The sequence below is a fragment of the Sitodiplosis mosellana genome, unplaced genomic scaffold (genome assembly GCF_009176505.1).
Source record: "Sitodiplosis mosellana isolate CC-2019 unplaced genomic scaffold, AAFC_SMos_1.0 Smas_scaffold_6197, whole genome shotgun sequence".
Lineage (NCBI taxonomy): Eukaryota > Metazoa > Arthropoda > Insecta > Diptera > Cecidomyiidae > Sitodiplosis > Sitodiplosis mosellana.
The window spans coordinates 6,921,146-6,931,595 of record NW_022601438.1 but is presented as its reverse complement, the minus strand read 5'-3'; the positions used below and the strand labels follow the sequence as shown (position 1 = coordinate 6,931,595).

The 10,450-nt window shown below is 35.1% G+C and overlaps 1 protein-coding gene and 1 long non-coding RNA gene across 2 annotated transcripts; one reads left to right on the top strand and one right to left on the bottom strand.

Moving 5' to 3' along the window:
• Nucleotides 1–1,512: 1,512 nt before the first annotated feature.
• On the bottom strand, nt 1,513–3,146 carry LOC129577115 (uncharacterized). The gene is made up of 3 exons (XR_008688965.1): nt 2,292–3,146; nt 1,645–2,204; nt 1,513–1,560 (listed from the first exon to the last, which is right to left on the bottom strand). It is a non-coding gene; the product is annotated as an uncharacterized LOC129577115 (long non-coding RNA).
• A 1,607-nt stretch (nt 3,147–4,753) lies between these two features.
• LOC129577114 (tenascin-X-like) lies at nt 4,754–9,160 on the top strand. Its single transcript, XM_055463575.1, has 11 exons — nt 4,754–5,468; nt 5,542–5,781; nt 6,212–6,397; nt 6,475–6,666; nt 6,841–7,026; nt 7,112–7,303; nt 7,376–7,558; nt 7,631–7,837; nt 7,906–8,094; nt 8,158–8,337; nt 8,400–9,160. The coding sequence occupies exons 1-11, from the start codon at nt 5,399–5,401 to the stop codon at nt 8,753–8,755; spliced, it is 2,181 nt and encodes a 726-aa protein (XP_055319550.1). The 5' UTR covers nt 4,754–5,398; the 3' UTR covers nt 8,756–9,160.
• Nucleotides 9,161–10,450: the final 1,290 nt, after the last annotated feature.

Here is a 10,450-nt window from a genome sequence, read left to right as displayed (position 1 = left end):
ATTATCATTTGTATTTTTCTCTTAAAACTAATCTTAATTGATATTTCTTGCTGTCTTCCATCATCAACATCTCTCTTCATTCGCACTCGTCGTTGTAGTCGCTGTAGTTGTCACTGTGATCGCTCTCCGATGATAATACTGATGCACCGCTATCACTATCACTCTGGTTGTCTTCGGTGAAACTATCGAATTTACCAAGATAACAGGCAGCCAATGTTGTCTTGTTTTGTGAGAGATAAAGAAAAATGAAATGAATATATATTTGAATAATTGAATAGTGTGGTGTCCTTTTTCATTTCTTGGATTAGGTCGCTACTAAGAAACTCATCCAAAAACTGTATTTTAGCCTCCTTGATCGGTTCATACAGGGAACTCATCAGCGATACCAAATACCATGACAAACCATGCAATTTTACGAAAAAATAAGCCCATTTTTTCTTAATTTCGAAGCGAATATTTGTTAGCAGCCTGTTACTATCGGACAGATTAGCGAATATTCATATACTTCTACTTCGCAACGTCTGTTGAGAATCCCTGTTTGTATTATCTTCAATATTGATGCAATCATTTATGTTTATCAAATAACACCGCTATTAAAGATGAACTATCCGAAAGCTCTTCTTTCTTTCTCAAGAATGTCTTTTGATACAATTGTTGATTTTTTTTACTTTTTTGTTCGTTCATGAGAAATATTTGCAAGCGTTTGAATAGACTGTAAAATGGATGACTACTCTTTAAACTTTTTACTTTTTGAGTTGAAAAGACCCCAAAGCAAATGTACAAGTGTAAAAAAAAATAGAAGCTAAATCATATTTGATTTTTGAAAACACATTTGGATTTTTTCGTCCCATAATAAAGGATTAGATGATGCAAATTTTAATTTTATTTAGTTTTTCTATAGATTCCTTTAAGTGTATACTTTTGCTATAGATAATAATGTATTCGCTTTTCTACAGTAAGTTCAAATGTGAGACTTCAATGAGTAAGAGTTTTTGTTTTATCAAAAATATGAATTTTTAGAATGTTTACACATTCTATGGACGCTTTCTTGGTGGAGAATTAATAAAATTGTGTCATAAACTGCTGCCGCTGTTGTTCAAGCTCCTTCGTATAGGCTAGAAGTGAGTATGTCACAATATTTGCAATCCCAGCTAAAACTGCAAATGAGATATATATTTGCTGATAAATTCAAAATAAAATGTTTTTCAATAAGAATCAATATGAATGGTACAAACCAACGTTGAAAACACATTCGATAATTCTTATGATGTGGGGAATATTGTCAAGTTTTTTGATCACGCGGTAATCGCTTTCCTCCGGAAACCAAAATTGAGCATCCCACAAATATGCCCATACACCAGCACATGCGAGTGCCAAGTCAACAATCATACAAATTGTATAGAGGGCAGACCAAAATATAGCTGGCATAAGAAGTGCGGTTTTATCTTAACAAAATATCAACAGTAAAGCTTTTCAATGTACTTTGTTCATTTAAAATCTGGTGAGGCTTTACCTGATAAATACCGAGTGACCATGTAGCGTATACGACCAATAACAAACCTAATAGTAATAAAATTGTTAAAACTCCAAATAGTTTCGGTATATTTCCATACTCAAGAACTCAACGTACTACTCTTTACTCACAATCAATAACCATCCAGAATATCACGTCCCAGTAGTCTATGTCTTTAGCAAGCAAAACAGCCAACACAATTATACTTATTAAGCTAATTACAACTTAAAACCATCCCAATAACGCTCCAGTAGATCTTAGGCTCATGCAAAGGCACTCTCTGATTATCGGTCGAACCATTCCGAATGACGAAGACTCTCTGCTTGATTGATGATTCCAATTTACAAATTATTTCAATGTCGATTTCAGTTTTTTTTTAGATTTTACCGAATTTAAAATGAATTTGATACAAAAATCAGATCTCAAATCGTTTTCGAAAGTGTACAGAATTTGACTATTCGAACTGAGCAAACATAATAATGTGAACTGCGATTTGAAATTCGATTCAAATTTGAACCGAGTTTTATTGAAAGGAAATATAAAACGTGACAATTGACAGTTCATTCCACAGTTGCTTTCTTCATGGACCAGAATTACTGAAATTGTGTCATAAATGCATGTCGTTGCTGTTCAAGTTCCTTCGTATGCGTGAAATGTGAGTACGTCACAACGTTTGAAAGCACTCCTAACACTGTAAATAAATTTTTATCCGTTTCTGAATATTTTCTTCGATCATTAGAATGAATAATAATAACAATTCCGTACGATTTACACTAACCAAGATCATAGACACATTTGATGATTCTTACGACATACAGAGCTGCATTTATACCCATACGCTCGGTATAATTAAGTTTCATGAAGGGGAGCCAAAAAGCAACATCCCATAAAAATGCCTCGACACGAGCACATGCAAGTCCGAAGTCAACAATCACACATATTGTATAGACGACGGACCAAAATATAGCTGGCATCAGAAGACCGGTTTTACACTTGAAAAATATTGAAAACAATTTTATGATGATTTACCTGATGAATAACGATTACATAGGGGTATTGCAACGACCATAAAATATATGTATTTCATCAAGTTTATCAATCTATTTCCAAGTTTAAGCATAGTTTCGAACTTTTGTTCAAGCTCTACCATCTAAATGTACAGTGAAATAATTTACGGGCACGACGTAAGATGGCGTTTTTTCTGGTCAAAAAAGTTGCAATATCCCTTTGACCGATTAACCATGTTGTGTATGTGATCAATGACAAACCTAATAGAATTTAAATTGTTAAAAGTAGGTGGGTTACACTCTCAAATCCAAGAATTGAACGTACTACTCTTCACTTACCAACAATTATCATCCAGAATATCAAATCCCAGGAGTCTTTCTTCAAAGCAAGCACAACAGCCAACACTGTTTTACCTGTTAGGCTAGTAAGGTCAGTTTTCGACAAAGTGTTTGCATCCACTCAATTGACAATTGTTTGCATATTTTCATTCAACCTGGAGCCTGTTGCACCGTACAGCTACAATAATTGTAAACTTGTAAATTGTAAAATTGATTTACAATTTTACAAGTACCTGTAAATCTGATTTAAAAGTTAACAATTTCTTGAAAAACGCTAGTTTTCAAGCATTTGCAACGAAAAATAGTTTTTACTTGATAAAATTCTTTTTATAAAGTCAATTCGTGAGGCAAAAGGTAAATTATTCATTTAAATATTATAAAATAATTACTATGTTTACCAACTTTGGGGTGGTTTTTGTACTCTTTTCACTTTTTGACCTCTGCTCTTCAAACTGGTAAACATGGGAGGCCAATACTATGTGCCAATGAAATCTATGCGACCAGGCGCAACTTTCGTGGGATATATTTGCCCAATTGAGTTTTAAGCGGAGAAAAATGCATCGAAAGTGTTCGGGATGTAATTTTTTAACATTTGAAGGCGAATTTAGAGTATACACCCAACACGAGTTCGCCATGGAATCCCACGAAAGTTGCGCCTGGTCCCATAAATTTTTTGGCACATAGTGTTGGCCTCCCATGTTGACCCAATTTGAAGAGCAGAGCTCGAAAAGTGAAAAAAGTACAAAAACAACCACAAAGTGGATAAACCTCCCTACCCAACCCCAGATCAATTGTATTTTTGGATTCCTCGTCGAAAATGAGTTATACCTTCCGGACATCAGTTTTTGATAAAACCTCTCACTACGGCTCAAATCATCTCTGAATGTGCAGTGGGAAAAATTGATATTTTTCTATACATTTATACGGATTTTTTGCTTTTTTTCGATTTTTCTCCCATAACTCGTACCATATAAGCGATGGAGCAGATTTTTATTCAGCAAAGTTTTAGATCTCGTTGAAATCTACAATTTTGTCGCAGATAGTCATTACCTATCCCTTATCAGTAAGGAGATAATGGCCTTGATAGCTTTTATCAATTATCGCTGTTATCTCCTTACTGATAGGAGAAAAGTGATGACTGTCTGCGGCAAAATTGTAGATTTCAGCGAGATCTAAAACTTTGCTGAACAAAAATCTGCTCCATCGCTTATGAGGTACAAGTTATGGGAGAAAAACTGAAAAAAGCAAAAAATCAATCAATTTTTCCCAGTACACGTTCAGAGATGATTTGAGCCACAGTGAGTTGTTTTATCAAAAACTGATGTTCGGAAGGCATAGCTAATTTTCGACGAGGAATCCAAAAATGCAATTGATCCTGGGTTAGGGAGGGAGGTTTACCTACTTTGTGGTGGTTTTTGTACTTTTTTCACTTTTTGACCTCTGCTCTTCAAATTATAATTTTTAAATGAATAATTTACCTTTTGCCTCACGAATTGACTTTATAAAAAGAATTTTATCAAGTAAAAACTATTTTTCGTTGCGAATGCTTGAAAACTAGCGTTTTACAAGAAATTGTTAACTTTTAAATAAGATTTACAGGTACCTGTAAAATTGTAAATCAATTTTACAATATACAAGTTTACAATTATTGTAGCTGTACGGTGCAACGGGTCCCTGTATATGTGATGAGCAAAAATAAAGGTTATTGCATTTATCGGCAGCTGCGTGACACAACAATATAATCTGTTATTCAGTGGAATTGTGGATACAAAACAAATTTCTCAACTCGATCGATCATTGGGAACGTCGCATTTGTACCAACAGAAGTATTTCGCAATCAAGCGACCGAAAAGTGAACCTCCGAATGGCCTTTAAGTAGAAATAAATTCAATTTGTTAGCACAAGTGTTTTGCACCAGTCACGGTGCGAATAAATTGCGAATGTTTGAAAGAGATCATTTTTCTCTGGATTCTTCCGAGTTCAGTGTGAAAGAGAAATCTGATCATATGATACGGTTCAATGAATATTCAAGGTGGATATACGCGCTGCTTCATTTTTTGTGTGTAATAATTCTGTGCATGATTAATTAATGGTTTGTGAAATACGGCAAATTCCAGTGAAAAATAATGAAAATAGCACCAATTTCACAAGATAAGTGCAACGTATTCTGTTATTGTGAGATGTAAATGGTTATCAGTTCAGCGTTGAAAATGCCTGTTACTAGGTGATCATATTCACGAGACCCCCATTTATTTTCGAGCGTTTCGATCGAATGATATTGACATGGGCCGATTTTGTGTGATCATGCATGTATTTTTAAAATCCACCATTCGCGCTTAGTCAATTTCTACGCGTAAACAGATGCAAAATAAATGCGTTCGTAGATGGGATTGCATTAAAAATAAAAGAATACATTTAAATATTTCGATTATTGCATTTTCAATCACTCCTTTAGTGATTTCTATAAGATCTGCTAGCTCATGTACATACGATTAGTCTCTGATTTTGCTTCCAAGTGACTGTTACGGGCTAAAAAAAAATGGTAGAAAAAAATCGGAGATATTTTTTTGTGATTCTTGCCATGCTAGCAGGTTTCTTCGTAACAAATGGTACATCATTATCCAATGGTTTATTCTTAACTTCTTCTAAAGTTTTAATCATTTCATTTTGAAATTCATTCAGTTGATTGTGACGAAACATTGGCAGAAGATGGTGCAACTCAATATGAAAATGATGAACCACAATGTGGCCCGAATCAAGTATATGAATATTGCAGAATAACCCCGTGCAATAATAAGACATGTCTCGAAAAAGATGATCAAATTGCGTGTAAAATGCCATGCGACAAAACATATACTGGATGTCGTTGTATGGATGATCATTTTTGGGATGCGTATGGCAACTGTGTACCACGCTCAGATTGTAAGTACATACCGCAGAATACACAACATTCATGACATCTTTATGCATTTTGACCACGAAAATAGTCAAAATAAATATATTTGGTCATTTGTGTGTGTATATTGGATTGATCGCCGCTTATTCCATGAGTTTTTTTTTTCTTGAAATTATCTACGACGTTTTGGGGAGCAGGTTGTGGTTTAAATCAATTTTGGGATGAATGTGGAGTGTCTGCTTGTACCAATTTGACGTGTGATCGCAAAGAGGAAGCCAAATATTGCAAACCTGGCTGCGATCCAAAGAATCCAGGATGTCATTGTCTATATGGATTCTTTCTTAACATAGATGGTGTTTGCATTTCAGGAGATGAATGTTAATTTGTGTTTCGAATCTTTTCAGTTCATTTAAAGTCTAAATTCTTTTTTTCATTATATTTACGTGAATTGCTCAGGTCCAGAAAAATGTCCAGCTGAAAATCAAGTGTGGAATCAATGCGGATCGAATGATTGCAGTGATCCGAAGTGTAGTAATATTGGCATAGATGTGTATTGTGCGGACGTTTGTGACCCCGGAGCATGTGTATGTGCAAGCGGTTACGCACGCGATGACTACGGAAATTGTGTTCCGATTGAAGACTGTAAGCATCTATCAATACTACAGTTTGGATACAGTTGATGTAATTCGAGCTTTTCTTCGTTGTTCATGCCTTAATAGGTCCATCACCTTGCCCAGGAGTAAATGAAGTTTATGATCAATGCGCTCCAAATGTATGCACTGATCCATCCTGTAGCGATCTGGATGAAGAGCCAAAATCATGTGCTACGGTTTGCCTTACACCTGGAGGATGCCGATGTAAAACTGGATTTTACCGAAACAACCAAGGAATCTGTGTTCCACCAGAAGAATGTAAGAATAATACAAAATTACAATTGAATATTTTTTCGCATTTTTTTCTTTATTTTTCTCCTGATGCCTGTTTGCATTCAAGGAGATGAATGTTAAATTGTGTTTCGGTTCATTTCAGTTCATTTAAAGTTCAAATAATATTTTGTTTCTGGAATATTTGTTTGAATTTTTCAGGTGAAAGAGTGTGTAAAGGCAAAAATCAAGTGTGGAATCAATGCGGATCGAATGGTTGCAGTGATCCGAAGTGTAGTAATATTGGCATAGATGTGTATTGTGCGGACGTTTGTGAACCTGGGGCATGTGTATGTGCAAGCGGTTACGCACGCGATGACTACGGAAATTGTGTTCCGATTGAAGATTGTAAGCATCACTCAATATTACAGATTAAATGCCATAGATCAAATATGAACGTTTTTCCCCATTTTTTTTGTTTACATCGTTATAGGTCCATCACCATGCCCAGGAGTAAATCAAGTATACAGTCAATGCGCTCCGAATGCATGCACCGATCCATCATGCAGCGATCTAGGTAAACCACCAAGAGCATGTAATAAGCTTTGCAAAATACCTGGCGGATGTCGATGTAAAGATGGATATCGCCGAAACAAAAATCGAGTCTGCGTTCCACTAGGAAAATGTAATTATTGGTGTCTCTCAATTCAAACCATTCGGAATTCTATGTTTGACCATGTTTATTTGAATTGTTTAGGTCCTTCACCCTGCAAAGGCAAACACGAAGTATGGGGATCGTGTGGAAATAGTTCGTGCGTTGATAAAACATGCGAAAATTGGTATATTATGTATAAATGTGTTTGCAACACACAGGGAGGATGTGTTTGTAAGGAAGGATATTTGAGGGATAAACACGGTAACTGTATTCCAAAACGTAAATGTAAGTATGAGCTGATCATTAAACTAAGAAACACCTTTGGTATGCTCATTGCTCATTCATTATTTCAAACAGGCCCGAAAATCAAGTGCCCAGGCGAAAATGAAGTGTTCGACGAATGTGGACTAGACGAATGCAATACGTTGACATGTGATAATCGATTTGTGAAAAAAACTCACTGTCCAGTGAAAAAAAGTTGCAAAAAAGTTAATCCTGGCTGTCGCTGCAAAGCCAACTATTATCGTGATGATAAAACGGGAAAATGTGTTCATGAACGTGATTGTACGCATGAAAATATCAATCCACTTGTTAAGCGTATCATTCAATCATTTGTCTCTTCATCTCACTAGGTCCAAAGAGAAAATGCAAGAAGAAAAATGAAGTGTATGATCCTTGCGGAGGTAATCCATGTACAGAAAAATTCTGTGGTACACCAGATGATGCTCCAGGATGCGATTTTTGTGACACGGCTGGCGGATGCCGATGCAAAGATGAATTTTATCGTAATAAACAAGGAGAATGTGTTACTAAGCGTCAATGTAAGTATTATTTCCATTTCAAAGTTAGTTTGCGTTTACATTAGATTTGTTTTGTTGAATTAGGTCCCAAATGCAAAGAGAACGAGATATATGATAAGTGTGGAAGAAGCTTTTGCACGGAAAAGGATTGTGATGCCGACCCCAATGGACCAGTTTGCAAACCAGATTGTAGTGGAAAATTTGCTGCTTGTCGTTGTATTGATGGCACTTGTCGAAACAAGAAAGGGAAATGTGTAAACATATGTATGTACAAGATCATCTTGATTCAAATTTCACTCATTCAATTGGACTTTGATCATCGGTAGGTCCCGGTTTAAATGAATATCTCAATCCGTGTGGTAAAAACGTATGTAATGACTTGACTTGTGAACGAAGAGAGATCAGAAAAGTCTGCAAAGCTGGCTGTGGTAGTCCAAACTGTACTTGCAAACCTGATTTCTACAGGAAGGATGGAGTTTGTATTTCAGAAAAAGATTGCGAAAAATATGAGAATGTTTCTCCTCAGCAATCTGAAAATCCTACGCATGACCACCCTAAACATCATAGGCAACCCAAACACCATAAACACGAACATCATGATGACTCTACGCACCATAAATGCTCTTCAAGCTCATCCTCGAGCTCTTCTTCCAGTTCTTCTTCTTCTTCTTCTAGCCCCTAAACTCTACATGCATAAAAACCAGATACTAATACGCTCTGTTTAAATTGACAGATCCATACAATGTTATTCTCTTACCAGGCTTTTTTCTCTAATGAAAATTTGCGCAAAATCATGATTCAGGTTGTACAACTGACATCCATATTATATTTGACGTCGATTTAAGCAAAACAAAACACACGCAGGGCATTTGCATGATCTAAATGACGTTTTCATGTGCGAATAATAACGAAGAGAACGATTTCTGTATCAAATCGTTTCGAAGTTTTCTCCCTTTGAAAAAAAAAAACGATTGAGTAGAACAGTTTTGTAAAATTTAAATCGCAATTGAAATCATTTCGTTTAATAAAAATATCTTATCATCAAATTTTCAATACAAAAATAAAATAATTTCATGCATTTAAAAAACTTGCTTTTCGTTAATATTTACTACAATGAATTTTGAACAGTTTTTCCACTTAGTTTTTTTAGATAACGTGAGCAATTCATTCTGCCAAATTGTTTAAATGCGTTATTATGGTGTGAAATTATAGTGGTAGGTGGATTTGTTAAATTGCATTGGTACCGACATTCTGTCGCGACCGTTGATTATTGGACATTCAATGTCGAATTTCGATTTGAAATAATAAAGTTTATTGTTTGGTATCCATCGTTGAAGATCAAGTGCATGTATTGTTTGAATTTTTGGTTTTAAATTCACAATGAATTTTGTATCCCGCCTTTGAAATTTGTAAGACTTCTTTGAATTCTATTTATTTAAAAATTCATTCTTTCGTGCGTTTTTAATTAGGAATAAGAAAGATTAGAACAATTTCTATTGACTTGATTCGCAATGAATTTTGTTCAAATACGACATTGCATGGATTACGCAGCAATCGATTTGGAACAAACGCAGCAACTTGGACATCATCAGAAAACAACTCGAACGGCGACGATTTTATTAGACTTATTTCATTAGTTTTGTGCATTTTGAAGCAAAGCATGTGCTATAAATAATGTTTTATAAGTGTTTGTAGCCTTGTAGAACGTTTATACAATCCTCTATGTAAGACTTGTGAGTTACAAGTTGTAACTGTTTTGTCCATTAACCCCATGCTTTGCTGCGTGCGGTTTCAGTGTCAGTGATTTTTTAAATTTCCAACATGCAAATATAGATTTTTTGTTATTATTCAATAATAATTGCTTTAATAAATTGTTTGAATTGATTGGTTTGAGTCCAAACATTGTTCCAGAGGCAGTCTTTTGAGATGTAACACCATAGCGATAGTGCCATAATATATTTGCCAAAATACTATGCTTTTTTAACACTCTTTTACGATATGTGTGCAGAGAAGCTGCTAGTGTCGCCGTAAAGTTGATTATATTCAACTCAAGCCATACACGATTTAAAAAAGTTGCCGAAAAATTCGATGATTCAATGAGTTGGTTTAAAGATGTCATTGCCTGTCTTCTTGTTGTTCCGGTAATATATTTATGTGTAACACAAAGCAAACTAATGTGATTACACGTGATCAAGTGCAATTTCAATTAAGTGTGACATTTTCAATTGAAGATATCTCGACCGATGAAAATGTTTTGACAATACAAAATAAACGACCATTGCAATGTTTACTATGTTTCTACACACAGAAAAGAATCCCCGGAAATTTTGGGTGTTCGCCGTAAAATTTGACATTTATATATAAATTTCTATATACA